General features: G+C 43.3%; 1 protein-coding gene across 2 annotated transcripts in view; it reads left to right on the forward strand.

Annotated features, from left to right (window-relative positions):
• Nucleotides 1–9,528: 9,528 nt before the first annotated feature.
• Nucleotides 9,529–17,793, forward strand: part of itih6 (inter-alpha-trypsin inhibitor heavy chain family member 6) — a 43,676-nt gene continuing 35,411 nt past the window's right edge. The window contains exons 1-2 of one of the 2 annotated variants that reach the window (XM_031891861.1): nt 9,529–9,922; nt 12,465–12,500. In XM_031891861.1, the coding sequence (XP_031747721.1) occupies nt 9,824–9,922; nt 12,465–12,500 (135 nt within the window). In that variant the 5' untranslated portion in view covers nt 9,529–9,823. The remainder of the gene's footprint in view (nt 9,923–12,464; nt 12,501–17,793) is intronic. The other variant, XM_031891862.1, reaches the window with a different exon arrangement.

A 17,793-nucleotide genomic window follows, 5' to 3' on the forward strand; every position in this document is an offset into this window, starting at 1 on the left:
CCATCATCCACCTGCTTCCTCCAGCCCCCCCAGCGTGCTCTGATTTCCACCCCCCCCCCAGCATCCACCTACTGTCTCCTGATCCCCCCCCAAGCCCGTCCACTTGCTTCTCCTGACCCCCCCCATCATCCACCTGCTTCCTCCGGCCCCCCTAGCATGCTCTGATTTCCACCCCCCCAGCATCCACCTACTTTCTCCTGATCCCCCCCAAACCCGTCCACTTGCTTCTCCTGACCCCCCTCCCCATCATCCACCTGCTTCCTCTGGCTCCCCCCCCAGCGTGCTCTGATTTCCACCCCCCCCCACATCCACCTACTTTCTCCTGATCCTCCCCCACCAGCCCGTCCACTTGCTTCTCCTGATCCCACCCCCCCATCATCCACCTGCTTCCTCCGGCTCCCCCCCAGCGTGCTCTGAATCCCCCCCCATCGTCCACCTGCATCCTCCTGCTTGCCCCCGTGTCCAACTGCATCCACCAACTTCCCCCCGCGTCCAACTGCATCCACCAACTCCCCCCCGCGTCCAACTGCATCCACCTGCTTCCCCCCCCCACGTCCACCAGCTTCATCCTGCTCTCCCCCTACTCCCTCGCTCTGGCTTCCCGCTGCGTCCTGAGCTTATGTCCCTCAGGCTCCAGGCCCCGCTGCATTCTCCGGCTCACCCGCCACTGCATCTTCACTTTTATAAGGTCGCGCCCAGTGCGTACTGATGTCACACATACACACGGGACGCGACCAATCAAATTACACACTGACCACCAATGAACCAATGATAGGGCCTGTAATTTTTAAAGGGGGCCCGGGCTAAAAATACTGGATCATGGCCGGGCCCCCTTTAGAGCGAGAAGTGTCCAGGCCCGGGACAACTGTCCCCCCTGTGCCCCCAGTGTGCTCTTGGCTGCTGTTGAGATCATACTGGGGGCATTATCAGGGGCACAGATCTTCATTGTTAAGGGGCTGTGGTGGGCGTGAGCTGGTACAGAAACCCAAAATATAATGTGCAGCATTTCAGCCTATTTCTTTGTTAAAGCCTTAGTTCTCCACAGTGCATTTAAGAAAAAATCCAATGTAACTAATGGTTTGCATATTACAGCAATTACACTGAATGTTGATTTAAATGAACTGATTGGCTCATCTCTATTAGACTCCTCTTTATGTGCACAGACCATACCTCCCAAAGTAGAAAAATAAACCTTATTTGTTATTACTAATCTGCTTGTGATACCTCCAAGCTCTGTACATTTTTTTTCCCACCCTGAATCTTCTCCAATCTGTCTTTCACTCCCTGACACTGAACTCTAACTGTTCTGGATTAGTTCAAGTCCCTTGTGGGATCCATCCTGCAGCTCCCCATCTCTGTGAATCAGTAGTCTCTATCAGCTGACAAAGGACTCTGATTGGCCATGCTCTGAAATCAAATTACCATCCCAAAAAAAAAGACCGGTTTGGAAATGATGCAAGACATGAGTCAAGTAGGTAGAAAGTTCAGGCGGCCCATCCTGTGGGACTCACAATTAGTTTGGATTCGTTTTAAAGCAACATATGGTATTGCATGCATTTGTGCAGAAGTGATGGAAATGTTGGAACACGGTATTACCATGGACTTTCTAGTCTTTTCCTAGTATTCCTGGAAAGCAGCTAGTGCTTCTGTCCAAAAACATCCTATTCACTGCTTATGGCCTTGGGCAAGGCCCCTAGAAACACGGTGTATTAGTCCAACTAGTCTGTAACAGTGTAGATCCCACCCGCCTTTCAAATATCCAGGGTCGAACTGGGCCGTAAAAACCTGGTGGGCCCCGCCAACCCATATATGATTCCTGCCAGCATTCCCCTGCTGATCTCCCTCCCCCATTCACTCTGAAGATAAGTATAATGTACGCGGCAACCCTGGTGGGCCCTGCACACCGCAGTTTATCCCTACAAATATCCTACTTCATTCTGTGCACGAAGATGTGCAGCAAAAAAGGACACTGCGTATATCATTGTAGGCACCAAGATATAACAGGTATGGGACATTATCCAGAATGCTTGGGACCAGGGGTTTTTCGGATAAGGGGGTCTATTGTTTTGCTTCCAATAAAGATAAATCTTAGTTGGTAGCAATTACAAGGTACTGTTTAATTATTAAAGAGAAAAAGGAAATCATTTGTAAAAATTTTAATTATTTGCTTATAATGGAGTCTAGGGAACATGGCTTTCCCTTAAATTTGGAACTTTATGCATAACAGGTTATTGGATCCCATACCTGTATCACCATGGTACCCTCTTCATAACTGGTATACAAGAAATGTAGTACTCTTTAATGCAAGAGGCTATCAAGAAGCTTATATGCTGTGGCATTACTTGGTACTTCATAGACCCAGGTATAAGCCTATGCCCATATAACACACTAAACAGTACTATTTATGAATATATGACTTACTGTGAAACCCTTACTCACCTTCTCTCCTCTTCTATCATTCCATGTTCTGCAGTAAAGTGAGTAAATGAATGTAAATGGACCTTTCTGACCATCTTTACTTCTTTCCCTTCCCTATATCCCTTTCTGACCCTCTAGTTGTTTGCCTCTTAACTCCATATGTTATAATTTTTTGCAAATGCTCTTACTTGTTTTTACCCCCCTTCTTACCATCAGGCCCTGACTGGGCTTGAAAATAGACCCTGACATTTCAAGTAAACAGAGGCCAAACAGCCTGCACCAGCCCAATAAATAGTGATTGTCTGTGGCATCTTACAGCAGCCCCTCTAGCATTTGCCAGAACCCACAGATTGCCAGTCTGGGCCTTTCTTTCAGTACACCATTGTTCCAAAGTGCACTGTTTTTTCAGTGGGAATCTAAACTCCCACCCCACTGCTGTCCCCTCAGTCATACATCCCAGCACTGGAAAAAGTAAAGAGGGACAACTCAGCAAACATTTTTGACCATGCCAGTTTTAGTGACCACACCCCCTAAATACCAAAGATATCCAAAATTTGGCAGGTTATTTAAAATTTGCCCTTTAAGATGCAAGTCTCATTTCCCCCAAGAGACTGAGCTGCCAACTTCTGTGGTACCAATGGCCGCATTTCTCTGGCCTATGTGGTAGAGGGAGGATCATAGAAGCCAGTTTTGACCACACCCTTTTTTAAACTGCACCTACTTCAAACCAGACCCATGTTATCACATGTTATTAATGGTGGTAGCACAGCAAAAACCCAAATAGTTGGTGCTCACTGCAAAGTATTTTATTATGTCATATTAAGACATGCCCTTAAATCCATATGCCTCCTCCTCCCCTGTGGATAGCAGACCACCCCCCCAGCATATAATCACACACCTTAGGAATCATATACTATTTCCAAATGCTAACAAACTCCCAGAACAAATCCCTGCCAGGTACACCTCCCACAGGCAGCATAGATCAGACATAGTATGGCACACACAGGCAGCATAGGGCAGGCAGAATATAGCACACAAAGGTAGCAGAGGGCAGGCAGAGTATGGCACACACAGGCAGCATAGGGCAGGCAGAGTATGGCACACACAGGCAGCATAGTGCAGGCAAAGTATGGCACACACAGGCAGCATAGGGCAGGCACAGTATGGCGCACACAGGCAGCGTAGGGCAGGCAGAGCATGGCACACACAGGCAGCATAGGGCAGGCAGAGTATGGCACACACAGGCAGCATAGGGCAGACTGAGGTGTGAACAGATAAACAATGTGGGGGCTTACAGTCTGAGTCTGAGGTGTAAACAATGCAGGGGTGAACAATGCAGGGACTAAAAGGTGTGAACAGTACAGGGGATTACATGTTTAAACAATACAATTCAGGCTGTAAACCCCTTACATGTTTAAACAATACAGGGGTTTACAGCCTGAATCTGAGGTGTGAACAATGCAGTTACAGCAGCCAGACAGGTTGGGGGGCCACACAGAGGGGAGCTGCGGGCCACCAGTTAACAACAAGCATTGGATGGGGAGGTGAAATAAAAGCTGATCAGCTACACAGGAGACAGCAGCAAATATGTTCTTATCATTCTGTAATAAAAAACAGCACCATGTAGTTAAAGGTAACGCATTTGTATGAATCCATATTGGTGGCAAAATAATCCTATTGGGTTTAATTAATGTTTAAATTATTTTTAGTAGCCTTAAGATATGATGATTGAAATTACAGGAAAACTCCTTATAGAAAATCCCAGGTCCCAAGCATTCTGGATAAAAGATCCTATACCTGTATTATCATGCTGTCGATAGAACAGAATGCAATCTCATCACTGACCTTAGAGTGGTAGTATAACCTCTCAGCATTGGCTGCTAACAGTGTCTCCCCTGCAGCTGCTCAGAATTTCACAGGATGCCCCAAGTCATGTGCTTGTTTTGTGCCCGGGGGGAGAGGGGAAGGGGCCCTTTGATGCACCACATCCTTTCCCTCCTACACATGACAAGCTTCCACTGTATCGCATTGGCGCCTCTTTTTAAAATATTTGCAGAGAGGTGTATATCAGATGCTCCTTCTGGCTTTCTGCCCAGTTCTCTGCCGTACTGGGTTTTCCCCTGCCAATTATCCTTAAGCACATATGGACAAACCTGAGGCACTTGCCCCCTGTATGACCACCTACAAACCCTGCTTTGCACTTTATTTATATAATTTATGAACAAAAAGGACTCCATTTGCAGATCCCAAAATGAATAGTTTCATCCAGGAGCTAATTAGATTTCTTCTACACCTAGAGGTTCTCTTTGTCAGGACCAGGCTATGCCATGAACTAAATGCTATTAAAGGGGACCTATCATCCAGACATAAAAAGCTGGCAATAAAAGTCCTGTTCAAATTAAACATGATACCCAAAGTCTGTTTTTATAACACATCCATATTCATTATAAAGGCATTTAAAAAAACAGCAATCATCAATCATATATTGCATTCCCCGCCTCTATGCCTTAGGTACAGAGGTGGGGCAGACAATTACTTTCACTTTTTCCCTCCCTTCTCACCATCTAAATGTATAACCAGTGCATAGGCAGGGCCAGGCTGACCAGGTGCCCTAGGCAACCTGGCAACCTCGCCCCTGCACCTCCGATGGTGCGATCCGATGGGTCATTGCCCCCACCGTGTAATGACAAGCTGCGGGGGCAATGAAAAAGGAGCGCTTACTAGGGGTAGGCAGGAGAGGCTGCCTGGCGCCCCCCCCAATCGTTGCGCCCTAGGCAGCTGCCTCTTCTGCCTACACCTAGTTCCGGCCCTGGCATCAGGTCCCCCATAGTGGAACATTAACAAGATTTTGGCAAGATGCAAAGCTTGCCTTTATAACAGAGCCCACAAAATGATGCCCTGCCTGCTTGCTGCGATTGTGTAATTCCAAGACTGAAGAAAACAAGATTTATATTATTTAAATAGTGTAAGTGGAATTCATTTTGAAATAGAAACAAATTTGGAATTCTTTCTTAGGGTGACAGGTCACCTTTAAGTGATGGAAGGTAAAGATAAACAGTGATTTTGTTGCAAGCCTCTAGGCTGTGAAGTATGGAAGGCTGGCTTAATGGGGAAATTTACGTGCACCGACCATTTACACACTAAAGATGGCCAGGGCCCATGAAGTAAATGAAAAGTGGAGCTGGCGCCCGTAATAAATAGTTCTATTTTATATTTATCATCCTGGAAACAATCCTACTCGGGCAGTGGCGCTGTGTCTGTAACTGTAACTGTACACCCTCCCCTGGATAAAGATTGCAATGTACTGATTTTAGAGGCGCACTTTATGCATAAGAGTTCTAGTAACCTGTTTGGGTGACATAATGATTTTATTATGTTGCCCCCAAATGTAGTACAGTAAAAGTTTGGCTCACGTTATGGAAACAGACAGCAGGGTGGACCGACTGGAGGCATGACATGCAGGTTTGACACATCAAGGAAGTTTTATGGGCCCATGTACTTTTTTTTATATGAGGTCATCATTTTAATAAATTTGGCCCTCAAAATGGCTTCCATCAGATTATAGGTTTATAACATGAAAGTATTGGATAGCACAACTTAAGAACATTCATTTGTCAAACTGTGGCTCCTGCCTACCTAGTGGAACCAAAAGTAATAGTTGTTGGGCCCAGGTGGAAGGCCAGTTTGGTTTTAATCCTGTTTGTCTGCTAAGAGGGCAAGAACATGGTGGATAACAAAGGGAGACTAGAACCCAGGAAGATTAACAACACATCTGATCTAGAACCCAAAACTGGAGGCTTTTTGATTTTCCTATGGTTTGATCATAGGCGGATTTTCAATAAGGCTAGGGGAGGCTAAGCCTCCCCAAACCTGCTTGGCACCTTAAAAAAAAAACTTGTTTCTGCACTGGTCTGGAACCTTTAAAATCGGGAAATCTTGTTGCATTCCTCCTTCGTGCAAGCTTCAGTTCTTCTGTAATCAGCTGTGCTCTGATTGGATCTTTTTCTTTTGGCTTCTCCTATCAGAGCACAGCTCTCAGTGACAGACAGTAAAATTGACCAATCAGGACACAGATGTAGGCAGAGATGGGGGGATATTACAAACCAAAGGCAGTGCAGAAATGAAGACTGATAAGAAGAATCTGCAGGCTCTAAACTTTACCTAAGAACCTCACCAACTCTAAACTATTGCTGCAGATTTCATCCTACTCCCACAGGTACTATATATATATACTATACTGTATATGTTCTAAAGGCTGAGTCATTAGCTGAAATTAAATCAATCCCCTGCAAAAGCTAATTGGGCTTTTCTATATTTGTTGTTGTTTTTACATTTATTTTTGTTTACTTTTGTACTGTTTTGGAGCCCTCATGAGACTGCATAGCTGGATAAAGATTGCAATGTACTGATTTTAGAGGCGCACTTTATGCATAAGAGGTCTAGTAACCTGTTTGGGTGACATAATAAGAAGAATCTGCAGGCTGTAAACTTTACCTAAGAACCTCACCAACTCTAAACTATTGCTGCAGATTTCATCCTACTCCCACAGGTACTATATATATACTATACTGTATATGTTCTAAAGGCTGAGTCATTAGCTGAAATTAAATCAATCCCCTGCAAAAGCTTATTGGGCTTTTCTATATTTGTTGTTGTTTTTACATTTATTTTTGTTTACTTTTGTACTGTTTTGGAGCCCTCATGAGACTGCATAGCTGGGAAACAAAATAATGTTATGTATCAGTGCCAATGTTATAGTGCCAGGGCCTGAATAACTGCCATCTGTACCCACTGCTGACTGTATATAATGTGCCTGGGATGTCAGTGCCCACTGCCTTTCTCTCTATAAAACTAATTCAAACTCATTTAAGCTACCTGATCCCAAACACAAATGAATTGAGAACCCCTCATAGAAGTGCATGTATGAATACTTAACATTTTAGGGTGAAAAAAAAGCACTTTTGCACAATATCCCTGGAAGTCAGTGGGAACCACAAGAGGTAGTTGAGGGGGTTTATTTTTACGCTAGCAGCAAATCTCACATTAGCTTTTGGTCAGTCTATTTTAGTATGGCCGATCTTTAGCCTCCCCAAACAAAAAAGGCACCCTCCGTCTATGGGTTTGATGATAACCTATGATGCTTTGCTGAACTTCATGTCATGATTTCTATGGTATACTTTTTATAAATTACACTGTTTACATAGCAAATAATTTACTCTACCATTTACAATTTTATTCTTGAACCTACAAATGTATTTTTTTAGCTGTAATATTGGTGTGTAGGCGCCATCTTAGTGCACTGTGCCTGAGTCTGAGCTTTCAGAAGGAGCCAGCACTACACATTAGAACTGCTTTCAGGAAACTATTGTTTCTCCTACTCCCATTGGATATCTTACTATTGAGTGCTTTTCTGAGATCTACTGGAACGTACTATCTTGCTACCTTCCCATTGTTCTGTTGATCAGCTACTGATCACACCACCAACTTGCAGCGCAGCAGTTAAGTGTAAAGTAAAGTTTTTTAGAGCACAGGTCACATGGTTGTGACACCCTGGGAAATGAAGAATATGGCTAGCCCTGTGTAAAATTTCAAAATGAAATATTAAAAAATCTTTTTCAATTATTAAAAAAAATATTATTATTTTTTAAATGGATTTCAGTGCAGAATTCTGCTGGAGAAGCTCTATTAACTGATGCTTTTTGAAAAAAACATGTTTTGCCATGACAGTATTCCATTAAATTTGGAGGGACCCACGTGAGTGACTAGTACAGGCCAGTATTGAACCACTAAGTCACAAAAAGATAAGAACCAACTGCAATACTGTTTAGAGTTCATCCATCTACAAAATACTAAAAAATAAAAAATTGTTTCCATTTCAATATGTAGCAAGGAATGGCAGTCACTCCTTCTGGAGACCCCACTCCCAGAGCCATCAGCATTCTCCTCTCGTGCCTGTGTGTATTTATTCAACAGCAGCTTGCTCAACTTGCAGGAAAACATTTTTTATCCATTAAAGTTCAATAGAGCTGCCTCTCCATGGAGTATCCTTCCCAGTGGAATCTAGCCCTATATATAGCCAAAGTCGCTATGGAACAACACGCAAGTTATTAATTACCGGCATACCAATAGCCTTAAATACACATACGCTCAGTGTATGTTCATGGGTGCGAGGTTTAACTGCAGGGCCATTTATCAAATGGGTACCTGGGTTTTCCTATCACTTTCTGAATTGTCTGATAACAATGTGATGATGTAGGCTACTCTTGGTATTGGGCTATTGGGCCCACTGGGCAGGTTTCAGCAGATGTATCCCCCCACCCCCCCTCATAATTTTGCACCCAGTGATTTTAGGCTGACAGTATCAGGCTTTTCCCAATGGACTGTGTCAGGGAGAGCTGTTGGAAAACAAAGTTGAAATCTATCTCTTTCAATATGATAGGTCTTAGGGTCTGGGGGATGCACTTTCCAGTTTTCAAATGGGGATGAGCCAAAATGCAAATGCTCTGAGGTGTTCCTGGCCCTCTCCTCATATTCCAGTCTGTCATTTACACCACTGCCTGGTAGCTAGGGTAACTTGGACCCTAGCAACCAGATAGCTGCTGAAGAAAAAGCTAAATCAGAAAAAAATAAAAAATGAAGCTCTGTCTCCATATTAAAAGTTACTTTGTAATTTAAAGGGAAACTACCCCTATAAATTCTAAACTTGCAGGGACACAGAAAATAAATAGTTAAACCATTAAAATATACAATATAACATAGTCAAACAATTAAAATATACAATATCAAGCAATGAATATACACTGTAATGAAGCTGCCAGTGTTGTTGTCTACATTATATTTAAACTGTGCAAAAATGAAGTTAAGTTCCCCCATTTTCCTGTGAATGTGACAACTGTTCGGAAGAAGTGAGACCTATAAAAGTGAGGTGCAAAGAGTGAAATACACACATCCTGCTTGTGAACCAGTGCTTTGCACGTCTGGAATCACGCCGGTGTAGCAGCTGTCACTTCTGAGCTAGCTGTAGGGGAAGGCACAGTGGTCTCTGCTGGCCGTCTCTTGCCTGTTGTTTTCATTGCTTGCACTGCATTTGACTTGCCTTAAAGAGCTATTGACACACTTCAGAAACTGGGTTGAACTTCAAAATATTTTTGTTTCATTTGGAGAAGGGGAGGCGGGGGGGTGAAGTTACTGAAGAAGTTGGCTTGTCTCCAGTTAAGAGTCCCGAGCCTAACTCATCTGGACAATCATGGCTTGTAAAGGAATGAATGCATCTTTTATAGACCTTAACACCCAAAAGAGAAAAAAAAAAAAAGTCCTCTACTTTGTGCAAGAGAAAGTCCATGAGTACGGAGTGAAGGGAAAGAGCAGATCCTTCCTCTAGAGGTATCCACAGCAGAGGCTCATCATGGCAGTGGGCATGGGGAACATAGCAAGAAATAACAGGCTGCTCCTGCTTCTACTTCTATTTATTACAGACCTGGGCTGCGCAAGTCCCTACCTAAAGGTGAGTCATGTTTTCTTTCTCTCTATTAATGGTAAACGTGTTTATTAACAGTAGGTGTCTAGCAAGTTAGTAACCATAGTATGGGACCTGTTAACCAGAATGCTCAGGATCTGGGGCTTTCCAGATAAAGGATCTTTCTGTTATTTGAATCACCATGCTTTGTCTGCTAAAAGGTAATTAGGGAATGAGCCATTTTCTTTAACCACAAAAACATTTGAGATGGAGAAACCATTTATATATATAAAGGAACAAGGACATTTAAAAGCCATTTAAACATTAAATAAACTGATAGGACGGTGTTGCCACAATTGTATTATTGTATCTTAGCTGGGATGAAGTACAAGGCGTTATAAAGAAAGTACAACCCGTTATCCAGAATGCTCTGAATTATGGGAAGGCCATCTCCAATAGATCCCATTTTATTAAATAATTCAGATTTTTTAACATGATTTCATTTTTCTCTGTAATAATAAAACAGTACCTTGTACTTGATCCCAACTAAGATATAATGAATCCTTATTGGAGGCAAAACAATCCTATTGGGTTTATTTTATGTTTGAATGTTTTTTAGCAGGCAAGATATGGTGATCCAAATTATCCATTATCTGGAAAACCCCAAGTCCCTAGCATTTTATATAACAGGTCCAATACCTGCACTGTTTTATTATTACAGAGAAAAAGGAAATAATTTTAAAAAAATGTAATTGTTTGATTAAAATGGAGTCCATGGCAAATGGTCTTCCCGTAATTTGGAGCTTTTTTGATAATGGGTTTCCAGATAACAGATCTTATACCTGTATATATATACCTGTGGGATGCCCCTCTGAGTTTTTTAAATCAGGCCCCCTTTAAAGAATTATGGGCCCTGTCATTGTTGGTCAGCGTGTAATTTGATTGGTTGCGCCCTGTGCGTGCATGTGATGTCAGTACAGAGGAAGCAGAAGGTCGCTGGAGCATGAGCTCCATGAGCAGAGGGAAGCTGGAAGATGTTGGGGAGGACTCTGGGGGGAGCTGGAGGATGCTTGAAAGGATGTTGGAGGAGCTGGAGAATGCTGGGGGGGGGGAGCTGCAGGATGCTGGGGAGTGGAGCTGGAGGATGCTGGGTGGGATGCTGAGGGGGGAGCTGGAGGATGCTGAGTGGGATGCTGAGGGGGGAGCTGGAGGATGCTGGCGGGAGCTGCAGGATGCTGGAGAATGGAGCTGGAGGATGCTGAGGGGGGAGCTGGAGGATGCTCAAAAAATTTTGTTGTGAGGGGCCCCGTGATTTCTGATGGTGGTGGCAGAAATTATTGCGCAGACCCTTATCTATTCAGACCCTTTCCTATTCATATACCATCATCCAAACCACTCCCTGGTTGCTATGGTACCTTGGGCCCCTAGCAACCTGCTGAAACTCCAGACTAGGGAGGTGCAGAACTGAAAAAGAAATAACTAAAAAACTACAAATAAAAAATGAAGACAAATTGCAAATTGTCTTAGATTATTACTTTCTACTTAACTCAAAGGTGAACGACCCCTTTAAATTCAGGGTTTTTCAAGTGCCAGTGTATGTGATACCCAGCACCTATGCACAGTAATAAGCTAGGGGTGCAGAAGACATCACCAGCCTGATCAGGTACAAAGATGAGTACTGTTCTTAAAGGGCACCTATTGAGGTGCAGCAGAGGAGAGGGCCCACAAAGCCTGCATTCCGGTTGGGGAGTTCCCCCCCACCCAACACTCTCATTATGCTCATGCATGTGATGTTTTACACATGCACTTAATCAGAAATCTGGCACCCAAATCTTAATTTGCATGCTTGTGTTCCATAATGACCACCTGTACCTGAAGTTCCCTCCTTGTGCAGCTGGCAGAGGGCTATTTTTCAGGAAGATAGTATTGTTTTCCCCAACTGAAGTGGGGAGTCAGTTTGGCCCTGGTAGGTGTCCTTTAATCTCCTCTGCGTGGGTAACTGTACAGCAGCCCTATGGTGACTCAACCCCCCAGGGTCCTCTGCCTTGCATTGATTTGGTATGTTGTAAAACATTTGGCTTTAATTTAAGACAAAAAATATGTATTCAGTTATCTTTCACTGCATAAAAAACAGGAGAGGACAGAACCATGCAGCCTTTTACCCTTAGAAACAAACATTTCTGTGTAATAATGCAGCTTTCAGTGTTTCCTATTACTTGTATGGGTACGTTAGTGACTTCCTGTTTCCTGGGATTAGCTCCAAACAGTAAGTTGGTTGTGCTGGGGGAAATTACAAGTCATTTTCTCTGGTAAGCACTGTGCACCTTAAGGCTAATGATGTTCTACAAAATGGTAACGATCCCAAATGCTATCCTGTGGCCTCCCCATGGATTTCATCAGTTTCAAAGCTCAGGTACATGCTGCTTCCAAAGACATATAGTGGTGTTAGATCTGAATCCTATCAGTTCTGGAAAAATGTGGGCATGTAGGGCAAGAGACAGGACTCAAAAGTTCCCATGCTACTTTGTTGTGACCCAAGATCTTAAATTGCCTAGATTTAAATTCCTTAAAAATGTTTTTACCTTTGCAGAGGCACAAGAGGCAGATAAGGAGACCACAGAGTGAGGTAAGCAAATTGGCAAACCACGTTGGGTATTTTTTCCCTTGGCATAAGTAGAGACTTTTGAGAACCTTTGGTGGCATCATTGCAACCAGTGGCATTTGAAACAGAGGACTGACTGGTTGCTATGGGTTACAAGAGTTTTGCAGCTTTTATTACATTAATCCAACAGAGCTTTACAAGAACTGTAGGGGCCACACCTATACCACCATCCTCATCATGCTCAAGTAATCATGCAGCTGGAAAATCTGGGGGTCTTATTTATAAATGAATACAGTGCTGCTGGTCACAGGAAGTCCTGTATTCATTTGGAAAGCTGAAGCACAAGGACCTGAGCCCACCACAGCAGAGCATTGTGCTAAGAGGTTTGCAAGGCTGTTTTTTGCACTTTGCACCCTGCCCTGCTAGATGTAAATGAGCCTGCAGTTGTTTGAAGGTTATGGGGCCCATTTGTTATTACTCAGGGGGCAAGAGCACCAGACAAGGCAGTTCTGTTATGAAAGGTGGCCTATAAGTATCAACCTTCTTCTGCTCCTTGCTCCCCACAGATTGCCAGAGACAGAATTTCAGGTAGGAATTAATGTGCGCCAGGCCCCTCTGAAGACTTTTTTTGCAAGGGGCCCTGCACAATCAAGTTACACCACTAAACTGAATGCTAGTTACTCTATTATTACAACATATAAAATCCCAGCAATAAAATATTACATGGTTGTTTTTATCTATGTTGTTTTTGTTGCTAGTTCCATGGCAACAATAGAAAGTACTCCAAGGGCAGGGCAGCTCCAATTGCTACTCCCACACTCATTGGCTTAGCGTTACCATTATTGACTACACCAACTTGTTGTTATTATTGTATTTATAAAGAGCCCTGGCATGAGCTGGCATGGAACACTGCCCCAGCTCTGCTTCTTATTCTCTGCTAATAAACACTTCACTTCGATGTTGTTCTGGCGTGTCTGTGTTTGTTGGACATTTCCGGCAGTGACAGGGTGCCAAGCATATGGTACACAGATGCACAGATGATACATTAATTGGAACAAGACAGTGTCACTGCGTGATCCGGCCTAGCAGTTTGGGCGTCTCCGGGCAGGGGCATGCTTCTAATCTGGTGTTTTTAAGAGCACGCTGTAGGGGCACCCAAGGAGAAGCTCTAAAAGTCCCAGTATTAAAAATAATGAAAAGCGTTAATTTGAATGCAGAATGGAATGTCAATAACAAAGCCGTTTGCATATTTGTTTTGTTTGTAGTGGTTTTTGAATTATTTCATGTTTTGTTCTCTAGTGCTCCACTTTGCAATTCCAGCCACTATCCCTTGACTCTAGCAACCAGGTGGAGCTTTGTATAACTACTGAAGAAGAAACAGCTAGCTTACTAGCTATGGTTTCTACCTGACCCCAGTATTTTACCGGCCTACCCGGTAAAATACCAGGCAAACCTGGAACCAGTGTTACAAATTTACCAGCAATGTATTTGCAAGTAAATTTGTAATCGCCTTTTTGTTTCCCTGGTTCACCCCCAACAGGGAGATTAGTTGCGCCGTGACAAATCTCTGTTGTCGTGGGAGATTAATCTCCCCGCAATGCCATCCCACCGGCTAGAATGTAAATCGCTGGTGAGATCGCATATGCGGCACCGCGATTTGTCGAGGTCGCTGAAGTTTTCTCTCAAGTCACCTTTGGCGACGTTGGCAAATCGTGGCGCCTTGTATGCCATCCCACCGGTGATTTACATTATAAACGGTGGGATGGCATTGCGGGGAGATTAATCTCCCGCGACAACAGAGATTTGTCACGGCGCAACTAATCTCCCTGTGTGTCACAGCCCTTACAGATCATATCTAGGGTTGCCACCTTTTTTTACTTGTATTCCAGCCTTCGGGTCTGGGTAGGAGGCAGGGGCGTCAAGTGGGGCGGAATAATTGGAATTATTTGTCGCGGCGCAACTAATCTCCTCGTGTGTCATGGCCCTAACTTATAATCAGCATATTTTTCAGGAATTGCCTTCACTACTGAGGCCATGTCTACTTTTCTTATATTAAACTCTCCATAGCAGTATTATAGGGCTGCTGCACAGGAAGTTCAATAGAAAATCTCCTTCAGTACTAATCTTTATATTTCAGGGCTAAAGAAATACAGTTGTATTGTAGAAAAACCTACAGAAGTGATGCAATCTGGAAACATTTTCCGAATTTCTCAGTGTGACTGTAATGTGAATATGATGTTTATACTTGCTCCATGATGTATGAATGTTATAAAAGAAAAGGTATAGTATCTTTATTTGTTTGCCCCTTCTCACCCCATGGGGCAGAAGCATGTTCGGAATGCAAGGTAGACAGGATGTTTACACATGGTTACTGCCTGCTGAGAGTAGGTAAATGTCCCAGTTATGGTTCTGCCGTCCATCCCACAACTGATGCCAATTATTAAAAGAACAATAAGAAATAAAAATGAAAGTATTTTAAAGGAATTACAACATAATGTATTGTTGCCCTGCATTAGTAAAATGGATGTGTGTCATTCAGAAACTCTGCTATAGTTTATATAAACAAGCTTCTGCTTAGCAATGGGGGCAGCCATTCAGTCTGAAAAGGGAGAAAACGCACAGGTTACACAGTAGATAACAGATAAGTTCTGTTGTATACAATGGGATTGTATGCAGCTTATCTGTTATCTATTATGTACCCTGTACTTGAATGGCTGCCCCCATGGCTACAGAGCAGCCTATTTATGTGAACTGTGATAGTGTTTCTGAAGCAAACACACTAGTTTTACCAATGCAGAGCAACAGTACTTTATATTTGAATTACTTTTAAAAAACATTATTTTTTTTGAGGTAGGGACAGGTGAACTAAGTGGGGGCTTACAGTCTGAGCCTGAGGTGTGAACAATGCAGGGGGCGAACAATGGAGGGATTAAAAGGTGTGAACAGTACAGGGGATTACATGTTTAAACAATACAGGGGGATTACAGCCTAAATCTGAGGTGTGAACCATGCAGGGGGGCATTTAATCTTAGTAGTGATACTATTTAAATCTTACATAAAGGTAAGCAGTCACAGCAGCCAGACAGATGGGGGGGTCTGTGGAAAATACAAGATGTAACTCTCAGCCAGATGCAGTGTATCCAGAGAGGCATGAATAACTAGGATTGCCTAGGGCCTGGTACAATTAATAGTGTGGGTGGATATAGTTATTGGTGAAAATGTACAACTGGGAATCTCTGCACTCAGAAAGGCTGTTTGTCTGTCCTTTGTACATTAGACCTGACCAGCTACCACCAGTTTTTTTTATCATCATCCTCAGACAGAGCCTTGCCATTCTATTACTTACTCTCTGGTGAGATCTAATTCTTATACCCCTTTAAGCGTCCAGTCTCAGTAGCAGTTATGACCAATCTTCTAATGTAATCTACTAATGTTGTAGTAAACACCAGCAACTTCAGTGAGATGCACGTTGTGCAAATAATGCAGTAATAAGCTTGGCAGGATGCCCTGGTTCCAGCAGAGAATGGAATGGTGCCCGTAGAAAAAAAAAACCTTGGCCAGATTCTGCTCTTCCAGAATGAGAGCTACTAGATTGCTTGTGTTTGGATTTACAGGGCAAAGCTAGGAGCTTAGTTTGGTTTTAGATATTTAAGGTGGGCATGGATGCAGAATGGATGTGGCACAAATGAACAACTGAAGCAGCTCACTTTTTTGACTTGACACCCCTGGGTGTTCTAAGTGCGTGCAAAGAATAACAAAGTGCCTTTAATAAGCCCGAAATGGTAGACAAGAGAGTCTCAGTTAAGGTGGGAGGCTGATTTAATATTTCCTTCTTCTCCTGTTCCGCTATAAGCAGTAATAACTCCCCATCAGAGCCGTCTGAGAGCTTTAACATATGCGCTGTCAAAAGAAGGCTTATTTTAAGGCTTCTTCCCTGCCAAAATTATTACTTTCTTCTCTATCACTTCAAACGCTGTCCCAAGGAGCTTCTGCCTCAGGGGCCCGTGTACCCCCCCAATGACCACCACAGCCTTCACCCCCCCCCGACAGAAGTCGCCAACACCCTCTGACCCCCTCCCCTGAGCGTGCCTAAATTAAACTCACCTGCGGCGTGTCAGGGGAGGGAGACTGGCGGATCGCGGGAGTGCCCTGGGGGGTTTGGCGGCCCAGTCCGACGCTGAAAGAAAGCAAATATTTTCTTTTCTCTTTTCCGGCAGACAATGAATATGTGAATATACCATATACCACACTGGCAAATAGAAACTAGGTACATTTTATAATTTGCCTAATTAAAATGGGAAGTCAATAGCAGATGTGTTGCCAGTGCTATGCAAGTAATATCATTTTAAATGTCTATGAAGATTCTCAATTATCCAGGTCAGTGCTGTCCAACTTCTGTGGTACCGAGGGCTGGAATTTTTCTGGCCTACATGGTGGAGGTTCGATAATGGAAGCCAGTTTTGACCACTCCCCTTTCTTAAAACTGCACCCACTTTAAACCACAACCATGTTATAAAAAAAAAAAAAGTCCAGTCAAAATGGTACCATGATTCTCATTCCTTGAGAAGGAAAAGGTCATCAGTCCAGCTTTGTACCGTCTCCTTTACCCAGGTGAAGCCAATCCATGCCTATATGGACTCTCAAAAATACACAAAGAAGGAGCCCCTTTGAGGCCAATTGCATTAACTCTGTGACTTTTAACATCGCTTAATACGAAGCCAACATCTTAGCACCCTTAGTTGGATACACAGCACACCACATTCAAAACTCCATGGACTTTATCAAAAAAAGTGCATCTCTGTTCACATGCATACCCACTACCGAGGAAATTGAAACAGTGAGGAAACGGCTGAAACAAGACACCACTCTCAGCAGAAGAATAAAGCTGAACCCAGAACAAGTTTGTTCGTTACAGGACCTATGTATCAGTACCACTTACTTCAAGCATATGGAAGTTTTCTATAGACATTAACATGGCTGTGCCGTGGGTTTGCCTATGTCTCCAAAAAAAATCCCTGGACACCTTCAAGGGAACAACACCAAGTCATTGGTTCAGATATGTAGATGACACCTAGGTCAAAATTAAAGCATTGCAAGGTTCCAGCCTTCACTGAACTCGGTGGACAAAAACATCAGTTTTACAAGGGAAGATGTGAAGGACAGCAAACTGGCTTTTTTGGACTGTGCAATAGTTCTCAATGAGGAAGGGGCCTGGATATAGAAGTATAAAGGGAACCCACTCATACAGATCAGTACTTGCTGTTTGATTCCCACCACTTTGGAACATAAACTAAGTGTTATTAGGACTCTACATCAT

Source organism: Xenopus tropicalis, chromosome 8 (assembly GCF_000004195.4).
Source record: "Xenopus tropicalis strain Nigerian chromosome 8, UCB_Xtro_10.0, whole genome shotgun sequence".
In the NCBI taxonomy this organism is placed as follows: Eukaryota; Metazoa; Chordata; class Amphibia; order Anura; family Pipidae; genus Xenopus; species Xenopus tropicalis.